The sequence below is a fragment of the Pipistrellus kuhlii genome, unplaced genomic scaffold (assembly GCF_014108245.1).
Source record: "Pipistrellus kuhlii isolate mPipKuh1 unplaced genomic scaffold, mPipKuh1.p scaffold_m20_p_4, whole genome shotgun sequence".
Lineage (NCBI taxonomy): Eukaryota > Metazoa > Chordata > Mammalia > Chiroptera > Vespertilionidae > Pipistrellus > Pipistrellus kuhlii.
In genome coordinates, this window is record NW_023425540.1 from 83,255,764 (window position 1) to 83,277,944 (window position 22,181).

General features: G+C 49.4%; 2 protein-coding genes and 1 long non-coding RNA gene across 10 annotated transcripts in view; 2 read left to right on the plus strand and 1 right to left on the minus strand.

The window, feature by feature from the left end:
* TXNDC11 (thioredoxin domain containing 11) overlaps nt 1-762 on the plus strand; it is a 67,866-nt gene extending 67,104 nt beyond the window's left edge. For all 8 annotated transcript variants that reach the window (XM_045571679.1, XM_036411097.2, XM_036411096.2 and 5 more), the window contains one exon: nt 4-762. In XM_045571679.1, the coding sequence (XP_045427635.1) occupies nt 4-646 (643 nt within the window). In that variant the 3' untranslated portion in view covers nt 647-762. The remainder of the gene's footprint in view (nt 1-3) is intronic.
* On the minus strand, nt 689-10,603 carry SNN (stannin). Its single transcript, XM_036411128.2, has 2 exons — nt 10,470-10,603; nt 689-3,977 (listed from the first exon to the last, which is right to left on the minus strand). The coding sequence occupies exon 2, from the start codon at nt 3,888-3,890 to the stop codon at nt 3,627-3,629; it is 264 nt and encodes an 87-aa protein (XP_036267021.1). The 5' UTR covers nt 3,891-3,977; nt 10,470-10,603; the 3' UTR covers nt 689-3,626.
* A 144-nt stretch (nt 10,604-10,747) lies between these two features.
* Nucleotides 10,748-21,064, plus strand: LOC123651212. Its single transcript, XR_006739765.1, has 2 exons — nt 10,748-11,549; nt 20,992-21,064. It is a non-coding gene; the product is annotated as an uncharacterized LOC123651212 (long non-coding RNA).
* Nucleotides 21,065-22,181: the final 1,117 nt, after the last annotated feature.

A 22,181-nucleotide genomic window follows, 5' to 3' on the forward strand; every position in this document is an offset into this window, starting at 1 on the left:
CAGAAAGGACCTAAGTGTGAAATACCCCGAAGATCTTCCCATCACCCTTCCAAACCTGCTGAAGTTCATTTTGCATCACTCAGACCCTGCTTTTATCCCCCAGAACTTGGCTAACCCTCCTACCAAAGAGTGTCTTCAGAGGGAGGCAGTCTTACAGCAGCACATCTCCCATTTGGAGAGAGAGATCCAGAAGCTGAGGGCTGAAATCAACACCCTTCTGCGAGCGCAAATGCAGGTGGAGGCTCAGCTTTCCAGCGCACGCAGGGATGAGCACCGGCTGCTGCTGCAGCAGCAGACCTTGAAGAAGCAGCACAGCTTGCTCCAGCTGCACACTGAGCAGCTGCAGATCCTGTATGAGCAGAAGACCAGGGAGCTGGAGGAGGTGGCCCAGAAGCTCCAGGAGCTGGCCGACGCCTCAGAAAACCTGCTCACGGAGAATTCATGGCTCAAGATCCTGGTGGCGACCATGGAGCGGAAACTGGAGAGCAAGGACGGAGCTGAGAATCTCAATGCCCCGGAGGAGGAGGCACACTCTGACTATCCTGAGCCTTCAGGGTCCCCCCGGTTACCTGGCAGCACCCCTCCCCCTGCCAATATCAGCTCCCCGCTGGCGGCTGAAAGGAGCAATGAGAGTAGGACAGACTAACTTTTTAAGCAACATGAAGAAATCAGAGGTGAAAACTGTACATTGGGAATATATTTATGCAAATTTTATTGAAATTTATTGTAAATAAAGATTTTCTCAGTGGTCTAGAAAATCAATGTGAATGTCATTCAGCTTTTATTGAACAGGGATGACATCCCTTCCACTTATTGCACAAACTTGGTAACTGAGACAAAAACAGTAGCACAGTCCATCTGAAGGTTTGTCTGAAAAATTAGTCCATATTTTAGTGGCTGCGTCAGAGTTCCCTCTCCATTCTCCTATTGTTGCTTCTGTGATGACATACAGGATGAAATGTTAATTTCTTGACTGACTAGTCAGAAAACTTGAACAGAACAGTAGGCAATTCAGAAAGAATTTAATGAGAGGTCATAACTTACTAAGCCAGTTGAGTGTGTCGCTCTGGTGTCTACACTAAAAAAAGTAGCTATTGACAAATAAGAACAGTGAGAGCTATTGTGTGGTTGTTCGCCAGTTCTACAGGCACTTTCACTTTCCTCCCAGAGACCTCCATGAGTGCCCCACCATGCCTGTGACCCTCACCTGGCACTGTCACCATGCTGATGGGATGGGCCTGACTCAAGCTGCAAAGATGTCATCCCTGGCAACCAAGGAGTGGAATAAAGGACTTCCCGACGTGAAACTAAGGAGAAAGCAACATTTCAAAACCCAAACTTCACTGGCACGGTAAAAACCTCAGGGTAAGTCTGACAGTCAAGTGATGGTCATTTTCAGAGCCAGGCTCAGAGACTGAAAATGCAAGTCCCAGGTGCCTCCTGGGTTACTAGGGTGAAAAACAGCCTAGGTGTAAGCTGCTGGCTGCAGAAAGTTAGAGGTAGAAAGCTTGGAAGTTCTGGAATGCGAGGGGAATGGATCAAATGCCCCTACACCTTCCGTTTTTCTTGAGCATCCTTCATTAAAAAGCAAATCTCCCTGATTTTCAAGTCGGCACCTTTGGAATTTGTCTCCACTCCCAGCCCAAAGGGAAAGGGCCTCTGCTGACTTCCAACTTAAGTCTCATGCTTGGCCATCTTCAGTTAAGGGCCAGCAATATTTCTCCTTGCCTTCAACTCAAATTGCCTAACTGCCCATATCCCTCTCTCTAAGCTATTAATGTTTGACCCCCAATTTAGAATTATGGTGCTAAAACAAGAGCTCCCTAAGCTCCCTCCTTGGGGTTCTGGAAAGTAGATTAGTTCAACATGCTTTTTAGAGGAGACCTGAATGAAGCCATAAGTAAGCTGCCTTCAGCCTGACCAGGAGGCCAGGGCTCCTCTGATGGTGAGAGCTGGCGGGCAAGGCTGAGGGCCTCCTGGGAGCTCCATGCCCATGCTGCTGGCAGGCTACTCAAGTGCTAAAGGCCACTGCACTGAGGTTAAAACAAGGCTGGCCTCCAGTTTATTACCCAGGATGCCGATATAAGTCCTAGTTAATCGTGACAGTTAATGTGTTTACAGTGGTGGAATAAAAATCCAAGTGATTTCATACAAGGGACACCTTGGAGATGCAGGCTGTGGAGGCACTGGCCCGATCCAAAAGCCACTAACACCTCATCTTTTTGAAAACTTAAGTGCAGGACTGGAAACTCACTCTCCCCCTCCCCCGTTCCCCCAGGTGCTCACTAAGCACAGGCAGTCAGGGCACATCTGGGGCTCCTGTGTACATGAACATACATGTCCTTCCACTGCACTTGGTGCTCTCGTGGAGTCAGAGGACTCTCCTTCTAGGACAAGGGTGGGAACCTTTTTTCTGCCAAGGGCCATTTGGATATTGACATCATCATTAATGGGCCATACACAATTAATCAGCTTAAAGGTTAGCCTGCTACATTTGGTCAAACATTTAACTCATACCTAATGCCTTGGCAGGGCCACACAAATGATTTCATGGGCTTTATATGGAACTGTGGGCTGGACGTTCCCCACCCTTGTCCTAGGTGATCTGCTGAGGAAAGTAAAATCCAGTATCCAGTAGGTGAGTAGTAAGAAAGGAAACTAATTAGTGAAAAGGGAAGGAGTGGAGGAAACCCCAGTCCCCTCCCCCTTCCCTCCAGTGCAGAAAAGATTAAATACAACAAATAAAAACCACAATTTTCTCTCCTGGGCCAAATGGGTTTCGGATAAAAGCCACTGCCTGCTCACTAAGCCTGTGCTAAGTAATGCCCGGTGGGGGTGGGGGTGGGGGTGAGGGTGGGAAGGGGACAGAGTGCTCAGCATGCTCAAGACCAGGGGGCAAGTAACTGCTCTGCCACTAGGATGCCTGGCAGCCCTCAGGACGTGTGCCTGACTCGTCCTTCACTGGCTCCCAAGCAGCTGCAGTAGCTTCCTTGCAATATCAATAGCAACTGGTATTTAACGACCGAACCTACCTAGAGAAAGACAGTGGTGTGGTTCTCCCATCTATTGCTAACCAAACAGAAATCACCACAGCACCCCAACCGGTCAGCTCTTAAACTTAAAAACACACACATATATTAGAGGCCCCTGCCAAGTGCAACTTGGGCCTTACATGTCCAAGACCCTCCCCCACAGTCTTGACTCAGCTTATTAGTACGGTGAATCCCCTGTATACTATGCAGTATTTTTTTTTTTTTAAATCAGCAAAAAAGGTTTAAGCACGTGCTTCTGGGTCCTATTTACAGTTCACAGGTTTGTGAGTTTACGCGTTACAGTAGTAGCGCCATCAAAACAGGCTCAGCTAAACATTCAAGTAACAAAAGCAAGGTCAGGTCTGCCCACTGCCTGCAATGGGCAGCCCCGCCAGGAGGCAGAGGGAATGCCCAGGGCCACCAAGTCCTGGCTTAGGACGGCTGGGACCCCAGAAGTCAGTGCATGCGATAATGAAGCCTGGCGAGGCCATGCCAGCGTCAACCCCTCCTCTCAAACGGCAGCACGTCTGTGGTTTTCCCCTCCCACGCCTCTTGGCTGGCTGCAAACAGGCCCAGGAGCCTTCACATCCCAGCTCAGCCGTGCACTTCTGGGCCGTTGGGGGTCAGCTTGGCCTTCCTCTCCACACACGGTCCCTTGGCTGAGTACTGCACCAGCAGGAAGGGCTCCTTGGTGTCGCCATCCCCCACGATGCTCTCCTCGTCCTCTGACTGGCTGATGCGCTGCAGCCGCAGGTAGCACCAGCAGCCCAGGATCAAGGCCCCCAGAGCTGCGATGGCGATGAGGATGACGATGACTGTGACCACGCCCGTGGTGGGGCTGTGATCCATAATAGACATGGTCAGCGCGGGGGGAGGCTTCCTCAGCAGGGAGGTCTGTGGGTGACAGGCTCAGTGAGGCTGGAACTCAGGCCGGACACAAGAGCCCTGAAAGACAAAGCGACATGAGGCTCCACTAGGGGCTCTGCAAGGTACCCACCTGAACAGCTCACGAGCTCACATTGGCTCTTCCACCGCGTCTATTTTTAATCCGTTGTGAAGCCTGACCATCCTGCCCTCATCCTAGTGAAAACATGCTGGCTGGCTTTTGTTGTTTCGTGGCCTGTGGTGTTACCAGCCTTCTCCTTACTCACCCTGGCCCACTTCCATTCACTGCCTCTGGAGCTTCTGCTACCAGACAGGCGGCCACCCTGGCTCAGCCACAGAGCCTGACATGTGGAGGAGAAGGGTATGTAGGATACAACCTGTGACCCCACAGCAGCCTAGAAAGAGGGTCTGTGTAAGGTGAATGTTCTGGAAACCCAGCACCACTAGGTGTTCACAGCAGTTCAGGGACGAAACCAGTGCTTCGTGATGGCCAAAGATGAGTGATTTAACAGCAGGGAAGTTTGATTTGACAGCTACCTCATTTGAACAAGTGGTAGCACAACCAAGTTTTCAGGAACACCTGTGAGAGGGTGCAGGAGATGACAGTCTTTGCCCCCAGGACAACAGCAGTTGCCTGGGAAGAGCCCGGATCCACTACACCATCTGAGAGGGAAGCCAGGCAGCAAAGGAAGCCAGGAAGATGGAGGCACTCAAGACAGACTTGCTGATGCGCTGCAGCCACCCTCCTCAAGCTCAGCTTCTGGTGTAGGAGCCAGACTACAAACAGGCCAATATACCAAACACCCTTCACGACAAATGCAGGAATGCCATGCCAGCACAAAAGGAGACCAGGTCCCATGATGCTAGACTGGGTGGGGCAGGGCATACTTAGGGAGGCAATACTGATGTTAAGATGTGCATGAAAAGCCAGCCCTTGGGAACAGCATCTGCTAAGGCTCTGAAGGCAAGAGAGGGCCTGTAGGCAAGTGCAAGGAGCTGAGGGTGCTGGTCGCTGAAGTTGGAGCATCAGCTGATTTGGGTGAAGGTGGGAGGGGGTGTTCATGTACTGGACCACCATTTCCTGGCCTCCTAACCTCAGACAACTCCACAGAGCCCCCTGTTAATGGGGTGAGGGGCAAAGGAGAGTGCAGCTGTGGGAAGTGCAGAAGACTCTATAGGTGAGGCCACTAACAGCCCATTGAAATTCAAATGCTGAAGCTAGCAGGCTCCCCTGGGTCCCACGTGCCTGCACTTTTTTTCTCACGTCTCACCATATGCAGAGCAAATAACAGTAACTAAAACCCAGGTGGTGTGGTTACGAGGATGTGGAAAAACACCAACTTGGCACTTAGTAAGTGACCTGTTTGAATTCGTTTTTTTTGAGAAGACTGACATCAACGCAGGTAGACAGTGTTGGAAGGGGAAGGTTTTCCCTCCCAACAAGATGGGATTTGTCATCCTTGAGCAAATAACAGCCTTAATTAGAAGTGATTTTTATTCTGAAGGTCAACACTCCGGAATCTGTTTGGGGACCAGGCCCTGTGGAAACTATAGACCCGAGTTCCACCTGCCACCATGCCCACATTTGCAGAAGGATCCTGGGCAGCAGGGGGCAAATCCCTGGAGTCTGCCTCCTTATCACCTCCAGGGTTAAGCCACTGCCATCACTCTCAACGAACCTCCAGCTCCCTGGTCTACCATGTGGGCCCACTGCAGCCAGTGCCCCTGTGACCCAGAGGAAAAGCCCAGTCCTTACAGTGACCCACAGAACCTTGCATGATGCATCCCCAAGCCGTGCTGCCCAGGCCAGTCCCTCTGCCCAAGTGCTCTGCTCCCCTTACCCTTGTTCAAGGGTTCTTAATGGGACAACTTTGTCCCCCAGGGGGCATTTGGCTATATCTGGAGCCATTTCTGGTTGTCACAACTGGTGTATGTATGTGTGTGTGTGGGTGCTAGTGGTACCGAGTGGGTAGAGAGCAGGGATGCTGCTCAAGACCCCACAGAGCATGGGACAGCTCCCCAACCCCAACAAAGCTCAACAGTGTGCAGGTGGAGTCACCCTGACCTAGTTAACGCCAGCTCATGCAGGGAAGCCTCCTGATCCTACAATCCAGGAGTGTCTCTTGGTTTTGAGTCCTCCCTCCAGGGCACTAGCCTCAGCTTGCAACCCTGCTTTTGTAGCATAACCATCTGGTTAGCACCCATCAGACTGTGTGCTCCATGAGTGGCCCTGCACACCTCTGTGTCCCAAGTGTACAGGTGACCATCAGGGCTGCTTTATTCTCCCACAACCTTCCTTACCCTGTCCTCTCAGCCCTCCAGATGGGACAGGTGACTACCCCTCCACGCCACCCTGACCTCCATTTTCTCTTCCTGCTGGGGAGACCACCTGCCTGCCTTGTCCCTCCCCACCTCCCTCTCTCTACTGGACCTCTCCTGTCCAGTGTCTGCTGGGGTGCCTGCACTCCCACAGCACTCGTGGACAGGAAGGGAAGTCAGTTATTAATTCAGAAGGGGAAGTCTGCGTGCGTTTGGGGAGTGGGGGGTGGTTTGGGAACTCAAACAATGGCAGCAAGACCTGGGGATGGGGGGAACCCAAGGGCCAGTCCCACTGAAGCCAGAAGCCCCAAGCTAATGAGGAAGCCAAGGCAGAGGCAGCCCCCCAGCTCACAGGGACTTTCTGGAGGTGTGGTAACCTCAAAAGACACTACCAAGTACCTGCTGCCCCTGATCAGGCCAGGAGTGGGCATAGCCAGGTCTGGGACCCTCACCCCCATGAGCACAGAGCCAGGTGACCTGGCCTGTGTCTCTGGCCCTCCCCTGAATGTATTCGTTTGTTCCTTCACTCACTCAGCAAGTATATTTTCTGGGAACTCATCTTTTAAAAAATCTGATCACATCATCTCCTGCTCAGCAGTATCAGCAAAGAATCTGAACTACTTGCCTCCCGAAGCTTCTGCACACACTCTACCCTCCCACCTCAAGGCCTCTGCATTTTCTGCTCCTTCAGCCTGGAATGTTCTTCCCTGATTGTCCCATGTCTGGCTCCTTCCTGTTTTGGGGGGACTTTCTTAGAAGGTACCTCCTGGGGGATGCCCTCCCAGACCACCCTGGCTCCAGATACCCCTCCACCCTACACTTGCCACCACCTTGCACTCCTTCATTTTATTTCCTAGCACTCTCCGCTACCTGAAATCCTCTTTGGTCAGGGAACACGTTTCCCTAGCTACTGTCCTTCCTGCAGTGGACCGAGCCAGAAAAACTGACTATCTTGCTCACTGACTATCTTGCTCACTGCGGGATCCCTAGCCCACAACAGGTGCTCGATACATGTCTGCTGACTGCTCCAAGCCCAGTGATAGAGTGATGAGTCAGAGGAGACCCTGTTGTCATGGGGATCACAGTTGGCAGTTACCCATCCCTGAGCCAGCTCCCTCACTCCAAAGCCACTCCCAGGACTCTGGACATGGGTCTCCCTGTCTGTCTGAACAGACTCAGGAAGCCAGCAGCCTGCAAGGGAGGACAGGCTGCAGCCTGAGTGTGGAGGTGGGAGCAACGTGTGCAAGTGGAGGCCGGGCAGGCCTGAGCCCATGGAAGGGCAGCTGTCACTGCGAGTACTGAGCAGTGGGGAGGGGAGGAGGCCTCCAAGAAGCAGAGACCAGACGGGACATGAAGCATGAGGGAGGCTGGCTGGCTGGCTTGAGTGACACCCCACCCTACTTGTGTTCTCTACTGTGGCTTTCCCTATCCCCCATCCCTGTGCCCCTCTGAGCCAAGGTGTTTTCTGCAAGTTAGCTGTCCCCTCACTCTAATCCAGGAAAGCCCCCCGGTGAGCTAAAGAGGGCCATGGCTTGGGCTGAGTAGACACCCAGGATGGCACCCTGGAAACCTGACAGCCTCAGAACAGTCATCAAGCCCTAAAGCCCGGCCTCTCCAATCTGCAGAGGCTGCTCCTCTGAGCTCCCCATCCCATGCCCCCTCTGCGCATCAATGGGTTCAAAAGGATAGTTCTCCCCACAGCCAACACCTCTCACTGTCCTGCTGCCCCTAAGAGGCCCACAGTCTAGATCTTTCCCAGTATTAGGTGGGGTTTCTTTCAGTTATCCCTGACACTTCATGGAACCCCCAAACTGAGCCTTAATCCCACTCCGTGGCTCACTGCTCACACTCAAGGCACAGTGGGGCCACAGCCAGCAAAAAGCAGTTTTGAGGCCCCTTGTTCACCCACCCCACTTCTTTCTTGACTTGCTATTGTGAGCCGTTTTGACCCAGCCAAGCAAGCTGCTCCTAATGGCCTGCTTCTCAGTGTGCCAAATAGGAATGAGGCCCTGACCTCACCCATCAAGTTGCGTGGAGGATGAGAAGTGATAAGAAATGTGAAAACGGGAAGGGCCAGGGGGGGTTCCCAGGTTTGAATGTCACCGGGTACCCTGTGCCTTTCTGGGTGCCACAGAGAGGACAGTGAGCCCTTGGGATCCCTTTTCCCCAAAGACTTGCCTCCCAAGAGGGTACCGTCTGGTCCAAGCACAATGCCACAAACTGTCCCTTCCTCGGGGACACTGCCTTCTCACTTAACTGAGCATATCACGAGTGTCACCCAGCCCAGCTGGACACGAGCTTACCACCCCCGCCTTCTGGGGCTGCCCTGCTTAGAGGGGGCCAACCCCCCTAACCCAGAGGCTTCCAGCCCTGCCCCTAGGGGTTAAGCCACACCCTTCCCCTAACAAAGCCATCTGCTAGATATGCCAACAAACCCAGCTCCACCTCTTCATGGGACCCCAGGTCACAAATGAGAAACATTTCCTACCCGGTTTCTGATTAGGAACATAGAATAGTAGAGAGGATGAGAGACACTGCTGGGCACAGTGAGGGCACAGGGGGAATATCTGCGCTGTGCCAGGCCCCAGCTGTCCTTGGGACCCAAGGACACATCACACAAGGCCCCTGTCCTCTAAATGCCAGGACCAAGAACAGTGGGGATCCTCATGGGAGACTAACAATTACAGGGCTGTGCCCAGCTCTGTGATCAGTGTCATCTCATCCTCTACCCCACCCCCCTGAAGAGGAAACTCGCATCAGAACCCCCTAGGTTCCCCTGTGCAGAAGAGGAAGCTGGCCTGGGGCAGAGCTCGGGGACTGTACCAAGGTCAGACTGGGTCTCTCCTGCAGACCAAGGCCTGAGGCTCATGCCCCCACCCTGTGAATCAGCCACTGGTAATTCTCACAGGCTGCCCCAGGGTCAGCCCACTTGGCTAAACAAGTTTGGTAATAACAGATGCCTGACAAAAGTTAGCGATGATTACTATGTGCCAGACACCGAGCTAAACAACTTGACAGAATCATCTCCTTTCAGCCTCAGAAACAACCCAGCGAAGAGTTTTTACTATGCCCACTTTGCAGATAAAGAATCTGTGGCTCAGAGAAGTTAAATCAATTGCCCAAGGTCACACAGCTCAAATTTTTGCTGCACAGGGACTCAAATCCAGCCAGCCTGCCTGAATCCAGAATTCCAGATTTCAATCTTGACTCTAAAGTGATATTCTATTTTATTTTATTATGATGTTCTTGACCCACACCTCCCCAATCCCAGGGCCAGGGGACAGGGAAACCCAAGTCAGCCTCCCCCGCACCCCGACCCAGCAGGAGCAGGCTGGGTGAGGGGGGCTGAGGCCTCGATGATGCGGGGTACACAGGGATGACAAGCGCCCCAGCAGCTCCCGCGTGCTAAGCGCGGGCGACGTGCAGGCGCGGTGCCAGGCGCGCTCCAGGCATCCTCTGGTTTAACCCTCCCAGCCAAAGCCGTAGTCTCTCCCATTCTGCTAGGAAGCTATGCGAGGCTGGAGGAAGGGGCTTAGCCCAGGGGGCGACAGCTGGAGAGGGTTGGACAACTGGAAAGAGAACTCCCTTGGCCAGACAGCGGAGGAGGGAGGGGGGTAGGCGGGCAGGGGGAACTGGGACCACGAGACCCAGTCCTGCCCACGCCGCGCAGCCACCACCGACGGAACCCGGCACCAAACGCTGGGGACCGTCGTCAGTTTCTCCACCTGCCAGATGGGTGCCAGACCTCGCCAGGACCCCATCCCTGCCATTTGGAACCCTCCTGACCACCCCGGGGGCTGCCAGGATCCGCGCCTCCTCCGTTATTTAAAAAAAACAACACAACAAAAGACACCGAAGTATCGGGAGAAGCCGGGCGGCCGGCCAGGGCTCGAAACTGCGGGCCGCAGGAGGGGGCATGCATCGCGTAGGGGGGGAAACACCCGCTCCCCGCAAAGCGGCCGCCGCCCCCCGCCGCCTCCTTTGTCCCGATCTCGCCCGCAGCGCAGCGCAGCGGACAAAGAACCCCCGCCCGCGGGCGCGGCCCCCCGGAACAGACCCTCCCCCGAAGCCGCGTCCCCGCCCGGGCTGCCCCTCCCCCGCCGCAGGGACACCCCCTCCCTCCGGCCCGCGGCCAAGCTGCCCAGCACGCGCCCCAGCTCCATCCAGGGTCGCCCCTCTCCCTCCCGTAAGTCTCCGCCCGGCCGATCACCCAGCTCGTTCGGACCCGCTCACCATGGCGCCGCCTGCAGCTTGGCTGGATCGCCCCGCAGCAGCCCTGCGGACCCGCCTCTGCCCGCACGCCAGCCCGGTCCGGCGCTCGCTCCGTCGGGACGCAGAAGCCCCAGCTCAGCGGCGGGCGGGGCATTCCAGGCGCCGCCCCTGGAAATGGGGCGGTGCCTTTGTGGATAGGCCAATGGGAGCTCGCGCTGGGACGGCGGGGCGTGGTCACGTGCGCGCTGGGCCGGGTCAGCCTGAGGCGGGCCGGGAGTTGGACGCAGCTGGCAGAAAGGGGGACGGGATGGGGGGGGTTGACGGGGACACTTTTACCTCAGCGCGCGAGGATTGGGCGCCCGGGGCTGCGGGTCCCCGGCCAGGAAACCTCCCTCTGACCTTAGAGGCTGCTCGTATTCACCCGGGGCTTAGGGAGGGGGAAACTGAGGCTTAGCGCAGATGAGTGTTGCCCAGAAGCGGGAGCGGTGGGATCCCGGGCCAGAGCTGGAGAGAAGCAGGACCCCTTAATTGAAAGTCCTTGCTTGGGGCGGGGAACTGGCTATTCACTTATTGGCTAGTTCATTTACTTATTTTCATTCACTCACACATTTATGGAACACCAACCCTGTGCCTGGTACACAGGTCCCCTCGGGAACCGCTGACAAACAAGATCCCGGCCACCCTCACGGGGCTCTCCTTCTGCTGAGGGCTGAGATGCCGGGAGTTTGCCTCTCCTTGGCTTCTTATAAACATGGTTATTTAACGTAATAACCTTGATTAGCCACACCAAGGGCCACGCCCTGTGCTAACCACTCAACACGTTTCTCGAGATTACTCGGGAACGAGAAATATCCCATTTAACAGATGAGGAACATGAGGTCCGCAGGGTAGAAGTACCACAGCTAGCTGGTGACTGACGGAGGCAGGATTTGAGGCAAGGCCAGGGAACGCCGAGGGGCCAATAAGTGCAGGGATTTCCACTTGTTCACCCAAGAAGGGAATCCAGTGAGAAGACAATAAGTACAGTGAGAGTTCACCCAAGAAGGGAATCTAGTGAGAGGACACCGGCTGGCCCTGTGGCAAGCTAGAGCATGCAAGAAGGTAAGACGGGTCCTTCAAGACCTCTGGGGCTCAAGACCCTTGGGTCACTGCCTCGGGCTTGGAAGATAGGAATGGGCAGGTGAAGCCTCTCATTCTGAGAGCTGGGGGGCTTGACAGCTGGAAACATCTCTCCCAGCTTCAAGCAGACCCTCTGGGGGAAGATGGAGGACTCAACTCGTAATACCATGGTGGCCAGGCTCTCCTTACTCCCTCCAGAGCAGCCTGGCTGGTTTGGTCTCTTTCCTGCTTCAGGTGCACCAGGCTGTTTCCCATCTCTGGGCCTTTGCTCGTGCTGTGTCCTCTAGCTGCAGTATTCTTCCACTTCATTTTTCAGATCTCAGCTTAAATGTCCTTCCTCAGGAGGGCCCTCCCTCATCTCTACCTAAGTGATTCCTTTCGTTATTGTCTGCCTGGAGCATTGTGAAATTGCACATTTTTGAGGGTGTGTGATTAAATTTGGTCTGTCTCTTCCCCAGGAGTAGGGCAGTTTCATTCATTGCCACTTTTGCAGAACAGTACCTGGCACACATTCATTCAATATATATATGAATGAACAAACGAATGAACGAACGAATGAATGAATGATTAGTCTGCAGAGGTCCAGGCCTGGCCCAGCTGCATCCTTGCCAAGGGGCCACGCCCAGATGGTGAACTGGTGGTTGAATAGGAATAGGGGACAGAGCCTGAGGGAAGCCCGGCTTTAGAGGCCTGAGCCAAGCGTCTCAAACAACCCCAGTCTGTCTAGCACTGCCTTCAAAGGCTCCTGTCACATCTGGGAGCCCAGAACAGAAGGAAACAGGTTCTTCCCGCAGACCCAGTTCCAGTGGCCTCTGTGGTCCCAGCCTGAAGTTTTCAAAGACCTCGTAAAGGCTGTGGGAGGGGCAGGCTCAGAGCCCCAGAGCCAGGGCAAAGTGATGACAGAGAAGACAGGGACACTTGGGGAAAAGATTCTGGGAGAAAAAAAATAAGGTGGGATGTAACATGGCACAGAAGTCGAGAGTTAGACATCCTCTGGAAAAGCAGCCTAACCTCTCTGTGCCTCAGGTTCCTCATCTGAAAAATAGGGGTGACAGTAAGGTTGACTTCACAGAGTGGTTGTGAGCACCTCAAGTGCTTGGTGCAGAGGCAACAATTCCACCTACCTGGTATTTAATGTTAACCTTAGTAGCAGGGTCTGACAGTTGGGGTGAACTTGGATTTCCCCATTTGGAACTTGGGCAAGTTACTGTACTTCTCTGAGCCACAGGCACCTCATCTTCATTTGGGTCTCATGTAAGTCCCTCTGGGGTGCTGAGAGATTGGGGGTAGTGGGGGAGGGCCTTGAGAGCAGCCCACCTGGGCCCAGCCATCATCTTGCCCAAGTTGAGTTGCTTCAAGAATAACAATAAATAATAATGGCAGTAAACACTGTTTAAAACACTCCATCTGCATAAACTCATTTTAATCCCCATTTTACAGATGGGGATACTGAGGCACAGAGTGGCACATGAACACGGAAATTACCTGGGGGGTCTTGTTAAAATGCAGGTTCTGGCCCTGGCTGGGTTGTTCAGTGGCTAGAGCATCGGCCTGTGGACGGAAAGGCCATGTGTTTGATTCCCGGGCAAGGTCATGTACCTTGGCTGCAGGTTCCCCAGCCTCGGTAGGAGGGCATGTGGGGAGCAATCAATAATTGTGTCTTTCTCAGGTCAATGTTTCTCTGTCTCTCTCTCCCCCTCCATACCTTCCTTCCATCTCTCTCTAGAAATCAATGGAAAAAATATCCTAGGGTGAGGACTAAGCGTGCACACACACAGACACACACACAGACACACACACACACAGACACACACACACACACACACACACACATACAACCATACATGCAGATTCTGTCACAGAAGTTCTAGGTGTGAGATTCTGCATTTCTTACAAGCTCCCAGGTGGTGCTGACATTTGGGGAACCACACTCTGAGCAGTGAGGGACTAAAGTCCTCGCTTAAGCCACATAGGTGATGAGCAGTGAGCCGTGACTCAAGCTCACATGGCAGGCTTCAGAGTCCTGTGCTTAACTGCCACCCTGCCTGCCCCAGCTTTCTCCCCTACAAAGAAGAGGCAGGAAGTAGAGCTCCCCTCCCCAAGCTCATTTCCTCTCCTGGGGCCTCTACCTCCTTGCTGACATTTGGCCCTTCGCACCTCCCTGCCTCCAGTGTCCCAGGGGTCCTTCCTGGCAATGGCAAGGAGGTTCTCAGATGCTCATTAGCCGGGAAGATAAATAAGGGCTAGGGATGAGCTCATCCTGGCTCCCTGGGGATTGCCATGGCTCAGCTGAGTCTGCCCTGTGCCAGCCTGGCCCTGTGCCTGCTTCCCTTTGCTGGCGAGGCTGGGACAAGAGAGGGACTTGCTAGGGAGTAGGGAAGTCTCAGCCAGCCTCCTGGGAAACTCCCTCCAGCTGGGCCTTTCTGCCTCGCCACCAGGCTGCACAGGCTTCTGCTTCCAGGGCATCCCCATCAGCGTTCTGGACCTAAAATGAAATGAAAACTGCTTGGCCAGAGGGGAGTTTCCCAAAAGGTGAGAGGTGACCCACCGGGGAGTTCTCTAGGGTGAGGATAGGTGGGACAGTTAGCAATGAATCAGACAACAATTTTTAAAAATATATATTTTATTGATTTTACACAGAGAGGAAGGGAGAGGGATAGAGAGTTAGAAACATCGATGAGAAAGAAATATCAATCAGCTGCCTCCTGCACACACTCCACTGGGTATGTGCCCACAACCAAGGTACATGCCCTTGACTGGAATCGAACCCGGGACCCTTAAGTATGCAGGCCAATGCTCTATCCACTGAGCCAAACAGGCCAGGGCCAGACAGCAATTCTTGTTCAAGGGGAGAAAGCCTCACTTGCTTTAACATCTCTCCACACTGGTTTTCCTCATAACCAGGAGATTGCAAACCTCAGGCTCAAAGTTTGGGCAATCTACATTCTTGAACTAGAGGTTAATAATGTGTCATTTTCTGCATATTTATGTTTATAGTTTCCTTCTATTTGGGCTCAGGTATTGCTTTTCCATTTGTGATAATGACATACCTATCCCTTTAAAAATCCATCCATTAAGGGGGAAAAGTGAGTTAAAGCGAAGTATTAATGGAAGTACTAAAGCTGGTACAGCGAGATGAAAGCAGTGGGGACAGTGGCAAATGGATAGCTGAAGTGGGGAACGTGCTCGAGGTGAACTAGAGGGCTGCTCACAGCCCAGGCACCCCACAGTCTTCTTACTGCAGAGCCCAGCCGACCACCAGCCTGAGGCAGAGACACCCCACAGGCTCTGTGTCTGCCAGAAAAGTCCATTTATGTTTTCCTGGGTTAAGTGGGGCCTAGGTTGACTCTGGTCTTTACTCCTGAGGTCTGTGGTCAGTGTCAGTGTGATGAGGAACAGATTAAGGGAGGGGGGTCGGCAGGCCCAGCCTGAGATACTCCCCACCCCCAGCCTGTCCTGCTTTCCATCTGTAGCACCAACACAGCCAGACACACACACACACACACACACACACACACACTCATATAAGCACTGGAGCCTGTTAATCATACATTCATTCATTCATTCAACCAATCTTTATTGAGCACCTACTATGTGCCAAGCACTGTGTTAGGAGCTGGGGAGACAACCATGAGCCAGTTAGTCAAATCTTAGTCCTCATGAAGGTTACATTCTTCAAGGGCAGTACTTTTCAACCTTTCTAATACCACAGCCCTTTAATACAGTTCCTCATGTTGTGGTGACCCCCAACCATAAAATTATTTTTGTTGCTACTTCATAACTGTAATTTTGCTACTGTGGTTGAGAACCATGAGGTACACCTCTGAAGGCTCTAGAAAAAGATCTGTTCCCTGCCTCTCCTGATTTCTGATGGTTGCCAGCAATCCTTGACAATCCCTGGCTTCTACATGCATCACTCCAGTCTCTGCCTGTGTCTTCACATGCGTTCTCCTCTGTGTGTCATTGCATCTTTTTTCCTCCCAACATTGTTGAGGAATAATTGACATATGTAATTGTATATATTTTTAAAATATACAACATGATGCTTTTATGTACATACACATGATTATTCAGGTCAATTAACATATCTGCCACCTCACATACCCTGTTTCTCCAAAAATAAGAGAGTGTCTTATATTAATTTTTGCTCCCAAAGATGCGCTAGGTCTTATTTTCAGGGGATGTCTTATTTTTCATGAAGAAGAATACAGTACACATTTATTGTTAAATTAAAATAAAGGAAATTTATTACCTGTATATGGTACGGTAGTATGGTAGTTGTCAACACAAACCAGACAAACTGTGAATCCTACAGTATCAAGAATTTACTCATTTATTCAATGACAATCATGTCATCATCTTCTGGAACATCATCATAACAATCCAATTTCTGAATTTCCTGGTGAATTTCTTGTGACTCCATTTCTTTCAGAATCAGTGGACCAAATCTCTCATGTTTAGCAATAGCACTGTCTTTAAATGAGTATTTCTTGTCAAGGTAGCCTGCTCGCAGTGCATTTGCAATGCAACTGTCAGTGATTTTCTCACATGAATTCTTCACCCAAGTCACAACTTCTTGCAGTTTAGGTTTCACAAAGTTTCCACGCTGATTTCTCTCCATTCTATTTTCAATGTAGTCATTAATTTCCATGCGCAAATTGTCTTTGAATGGCTTGTTTATTGCAATATCAAGAGTCTGGAGATAGGCCGTCATTCCTGCAGGAATCATCATCTGATCTATTTTTCTTTCGTGAAGAAATGTCTTCATGTCTTTAGCGCGGTGAGTGCTGGCTGCATCCCAGACTAGCAGACCTCTTTGGTTCCCTCGCATAACAAGCGGCAGCATTAAATCTACTCACTTCCTTATAACTGCTTGTGCGGCCCAGGCTTTTTCAGTTTTAAGAATAAAAACGCCCAAAACATGTTCAATCTTTTCCTTCTTGCCCTTAGAAATGATTAAAGGTGGGATTTTAGTGCCATCCAGACGAATTGCCAAAATACAGGAAACATGTGCACTTTTGTAAGCAGTGGAGGGAATGTACACTAAGGAGGCACCCCGCTGTTCAATTGCTGTTTGAGATGATTGGCCCATAAACACTACAGTTTCATCCATAACAATCATGTTGGAAAGATTGTATTTAGAGAAGTTAGCATCATCAATAAAGGACTTGAATGCAAGTGCTCGCTTAATAACTTGAGTATCTTCTAACCTAAACAATGTTGTAGATATTCTTAAAGACAGTTCACTTCGCTAAAGGAAATTATCCAGCCAGTGTTTTGATGCTTTGAAGTCTTCGGGGGCTATGTCAAACTGTGGTGCCATTGCAAGGGCAAATTCTTGAATCTGAGTCCTATTCACAACCAAAGCCTCTCCTGTCAACACCCCATTCACAGATCAGGTCTTCCAGCTCGGAAAATAATGATTGCCGACCTGATCCACACTTGTGCTTTTTAGCATTTCCCTTGTCCACTTGTTCAATGAGGTTACCATACTCAGTTTGCCATTTTTGGACCACTTGGATACTCAACATCTTCTCTTTGCAGAAAGCAGTAAGATTTTGGCCCCAAGAGTCTTCCACAATTCCTTTCTTGTACTCCATGGAGTAGCTTTTTCTTTTTGCGCTCATTTCTAGGGGTAAAAAAAAAGGATTGGGGTATCAAGGTGCGGGGAGGGGGATCACTTAAAATGATACAGGGGGGATTCGAGGGGGGAATCAAAATGGCACAGGAGAATCAGAGGGGTTATTACAATTTTAGTAATCCTTTTAGATCCTCCTGTGTCAATTTGATTGCCCCCTCTGATCCTCCTGTGTCATTTTAAGTGATCCCCCTCCCCCCACCCCTGTGCCATTGAACACCTTCACCAGACATCCCCCCTTACCCCTTTATCAGACATTTACCCTCTGGGGCCTGTCTGAGGACTGTCACTGGGATTGCTGGGGCCTGGATCTGGGATGGAGTAGGGTCTGCCACTGACTGAGAACCTTCAGTCATCATGAGGGCGGCTGCGAGCATCAGGTAGTGTCACCAGAGACAGACCAGCACTCAGCACCTTCGCCGTGTCCTGTCCGCTCTAATCCTCCTGTTTTTCTACACGCATCTGTGAAAGTCTCCTCCTCTCTCCTGCTCCGCACACTCTGACCTCCACCGCTCACTCTGACCTCCGCTCCACCTCCACACACCAGTGATGTCAGGACTCCGCGTAATGTCACTGGTTGCTAGATGCCAGTCGGGGCAGCCCTAGGGACCAGTTTATGGTAAATTAATTTTCATTCTGAGTCAGAGCCTGGGGGGGGGGGGGCGCTTATTTTTTTGGGGATGCCTTATATTTCACTCAGAAGGAAATCTGTAAGTAGGTCTTATTTTTGGAGGATGTTTTATTTTCAGGGAAACATGGTAGTTACCTCGTGTGTGTGTGTGTGTGTGTGTGTGTGTGGTGAGAATGCTTAATATTTACTGTCAGCAACTTTCAAGTATACAATAACAAATTATTAACTATTAGAGGCCCGGTGCATGAAATTCATGCCCGGGGGTGGGGGATGTCCCTCAGGCTAGCCTGTACCCTCTCCAATCTGGGACCCTTCGAGGAATGTCTGACTGCCCATTTAGACCCAATCTCACTGACAGGCAGTCAGACATCCCTCTCACAATCCAGGACTGCTGGCTCTCAACTGCTTGCCTGCCTGCCTGCCTGATTGCCCCCTAACCGCTTCTGCCTGCCAGCCTGATCACCCCCTAACCACTCCCCTGACAACCTGATCGATGCCTAACTGTTACTCTGCTGGCCCGATTGCCCCCAACTGTCCTCCCCTGCTGGCCCTGTCATCCCTAACTTCCCTCCTTTGCCAGCCTTATTGCCCCTAAGGCCCTCCCCTGTCAGCCTGGTCGCCTCTAACTGTCCTACCCTGTAGGCCTGGCTCTCCCAACTGCACTCCCCTGCTGGCCCAATCACCCCTAACTTCCTTCCCTTGCCAGTGTGGTTGACCCTAACTGCCCTCCCCTGCAGGCCTTGTCCCCCCTTCAGGCCTGAGTTCCCCTGAACTGTCGTTCCCTACGTGCCTGGTTGTCCCCAATTGCCTTCATCTGCTGGTCTGGTCACCCCTAACTGCCCTCCCCTGCAGGCCTGATCCCCCACAACTGCCCTCCCCTGCTGGCCATCTTGTGATGGCCATTTTGTGTCCACATGGGGGTGGCCATCTTTGACCACATGGGGTGGCTATCTTGTATGCTGGAGTGATGGTCAATTTGCATATTACCTTTTTATTATATAGGATAGCCACCATGCTGTACATTAGATTCTCAGAACTTATTCTTCTTATAGTTGAAAGTTTATACCCTTTGACCTACATCTCCTTATGTCCTCCTCCACTGAACCCCTCTACTTTATGTTTCTACAAAATCAGTTTTCTTTTCTCTTCTTTTCTTTGTTTCTTATTCCACATTTAAGTGTTTTTGGGGGGGACATCCTAAATATTTACAATGGAATGTTATATGTGTATGTGTGTTTATATTTTCCATTACTCATATCTATATCTTTTTATGTCTATACACACACACACACATATATACACACACACACAATGTATATAGTATATGTATATTGAATATATTCATCTGTTGAAGGACCTTGGCTATTGTGAATAATGCTGCGATGAATATGAGATAGTAGATATCTCTTCAAGATACTGATTTCATTTCTTTCACATATATTCCCAGGAGTGAGATTGCTGAATCATATGGTAATTCTATTTTTAATTCTTTGAGGAATCTCCATATCATTTTCCATAGTGACTGCACCAATTTACATTCCCACCCATAATACATAAGGGTTCCCTTTTCTTTACAACCTCACCAACATTTGCTATTTAAAAAAAAAAAAAAATAATCATTTTAACAAATGTGGGGTGATATCTCATTGGGGCTTTGATTTGCATTTTCCTGATGATTAGTGATGTTGAGTATCTTTTCATGTGCCTATTGGCCATTTGAATGTTTTCTTTGGGAAATATCTTTTTAGGTCCTTTGTCCATTTTAAAATTAGATTATTTGCTTTTATAGTTATTGAGTTCTAGGAATATTTTCTCAAATTCTGTAGGTTGCCTTATCAATTTATTGTTTCCTCTGCTGTGCAAACGCTCTTTAGTTTGATGTAAGTTGTTTATTTTAGCTTTTGTTGCCTGAGCTTTTGGTGTCTTATCTAAGAAATCATTGCCAAGACCAATGTCAAAACTCTTTTTCCATATGCTTCTATGGTTTCAGGTCTTATATTTAAATCTTTGATCCATTTGAGTTAATTTTTGTGAGTGATCTAAGACAGGCTCCAGTTTCATTTTTATGCATGTGGATATTTAGTTTTCCCAGCTGCCTTTATTAAAAAGACTATTCTTTCTCCACTGTGTGTTTGTTGACCATATATGCATGGAATTATGCGTGGGCTTGTTATTCTGTTCCATTGGTCTATGTGTTTTTTTGTTATGTCAGTACCATACTATTTTGATTAGTATAGCTTGTAATATAGCTTGAAAACAGGAAGTGTGATGCCTCCAACACACACTTTGTTCTTCTTTCTCAAGATTGCCTTGGCTATTCAGACTCTTTTGTGGTTCCATACATATTTTCGAATAGTTTTTTTTCTTTTCTTCCTATTTCTGTGAAAAATGCCATTGGAATTTTGATAGGAATTTCAGTGAATCTGTAAATTCTTCCAATCCAAGAACACGGTATAGCTTTCCGTTTTTGTGTGTCTTCTTTAATTTCTTTCACCAGTGTCTTATAGTTTTCAGAGTACAGGTCTTCCATTTCCTTGGTTAAATTTATCCCTAAGTATTTTATTGTTTCTGATGCTATTAAAAATGGAATTGTCTTATTAAATTCTTTTTCAAGTAGTTTGTTGTTAGTATATAGAAACACAAATAACTTTCATTGATTTTATATCCTGCAACTTTACTGAATTTATTTATCCTAACAGCTTTTGGGTGGAGTTGGGTTTTCTATATATAAGATCATGTCATTGCAAACAGAGATCATTTTACTTCTTCCTTTCTAATCTGGATGCCTTTTATTTTTTTTCTTGCCTAATCACTATGGCTAGGATATTCTCCTTTTCTTATAAGTTTACCAGTCATTTGATTTAGGGCCCACCCTAAACCAGTATTACTTTATCTAAACTTAACTTATCACATCTGCAAAGGCCCTATTTCCAAATAAGATCACATTTATAATTAACAGGGATTAGGACTTGAGCATAGTTCTTTGGGGACACAATTCAATCTGCAACAAAGAGAATCCAGGCAACCAAAAATGAGTGTAAGCTGTATGAATCTTATACTTATTCTGGGACTTAATTCTTCATGGAATAGTATAAAGTGAAGACTGACCCATAGTGTACATCACTTGTTTTAACTGTTGTGCCTTATTCTACCAGGTCATTGTACCCTCTGCTCTCGAACAGATGGCCTCTGGGTGGTGTCCAGGTGTCTGCTAAAATGAACATTCTGGTAAGTGGCTCTTGCTGCATGTGTGCAAGGGTTTCTCTAGAGTAGGGTGGGGAACTCCCAGCCCGAGGGCCATAGAAGACCCATGAAATCATTTGGCCTGGCCCTGCCAAGGCATTAGGGGTGAGTTTATTAAACATTTGACCAAATACAGCAGGCTGATTCTTATGGTAATAATTTTGAATGGCCTGTGAATGGTATTATAAATATCTAAATTTTCCTTGACAGAAAAAAGGTTCCTTACCCCTGCTCTAGAGTGTTTACCTAGACGTGGAATCCCTGGGACTCAGAATATCTGGATATTCACCTGTAGGAGATAATAGCAAGCTGCTTTCTAAAGTAATTGTACTAATTACACTGCCACCAGCAACGTGTAAGACCCATGTCCTCTCCTCTATTTGGCATAACTAAATTTTAAAATGTTTGTCAGTTGGAGGTAAAATTATTACTGGTAGAGATCTTAATCTGCACTTACTTGATCATAATGATGCTGCACAACTTTCTCAACCTTAAGGTCTAAATTGTATTCACCTATGTTTTCTAAAGCTTTGTTTTTGACATTTAAGTTCATAATCTGCCATCTTTCCCAACATTAAGGTCTAAAAGATATTTACCTATACTTTCCACTAAAGATTTTAAAGTGTTGTTTTTTTTTTAAATTTGTTTGGGCATTTAAGTTCTTAATCTGGAGTTGATATTTGTGTACTGAGTGATTAGTTGTGTAATCTTAGGAACTTTTATAAGGGACAAATATATTTTGGGGCTGGTGGGACAGGATAATCGACTGGAACTCTTAGTGTACTGGAAGTTGCTCATTGGATTTGAGTTTAAATCCTCAAGGGACTGTCTAAGATCTTAACTTCATTTCTGAGAGTCTCAGTTTTCTTGTCTGTAAAATGGGAATTATACTAGATACTGCTTTGGGTTGCCATGAGGATTACATGAAATAAGTTATGCAGAATGCTGCCCGCATCGCCAGGTACAGAGCATAAGAACACTAATTAGCATTTATTGAGCACTTAGTGTGTGCCAGGTGATGTGCTAAGCACTTTACATGTGTCATTAACTCAACCCCTGACAACAGTGTGAAGTAGATAGAATTTTCTACACTTTACAGATG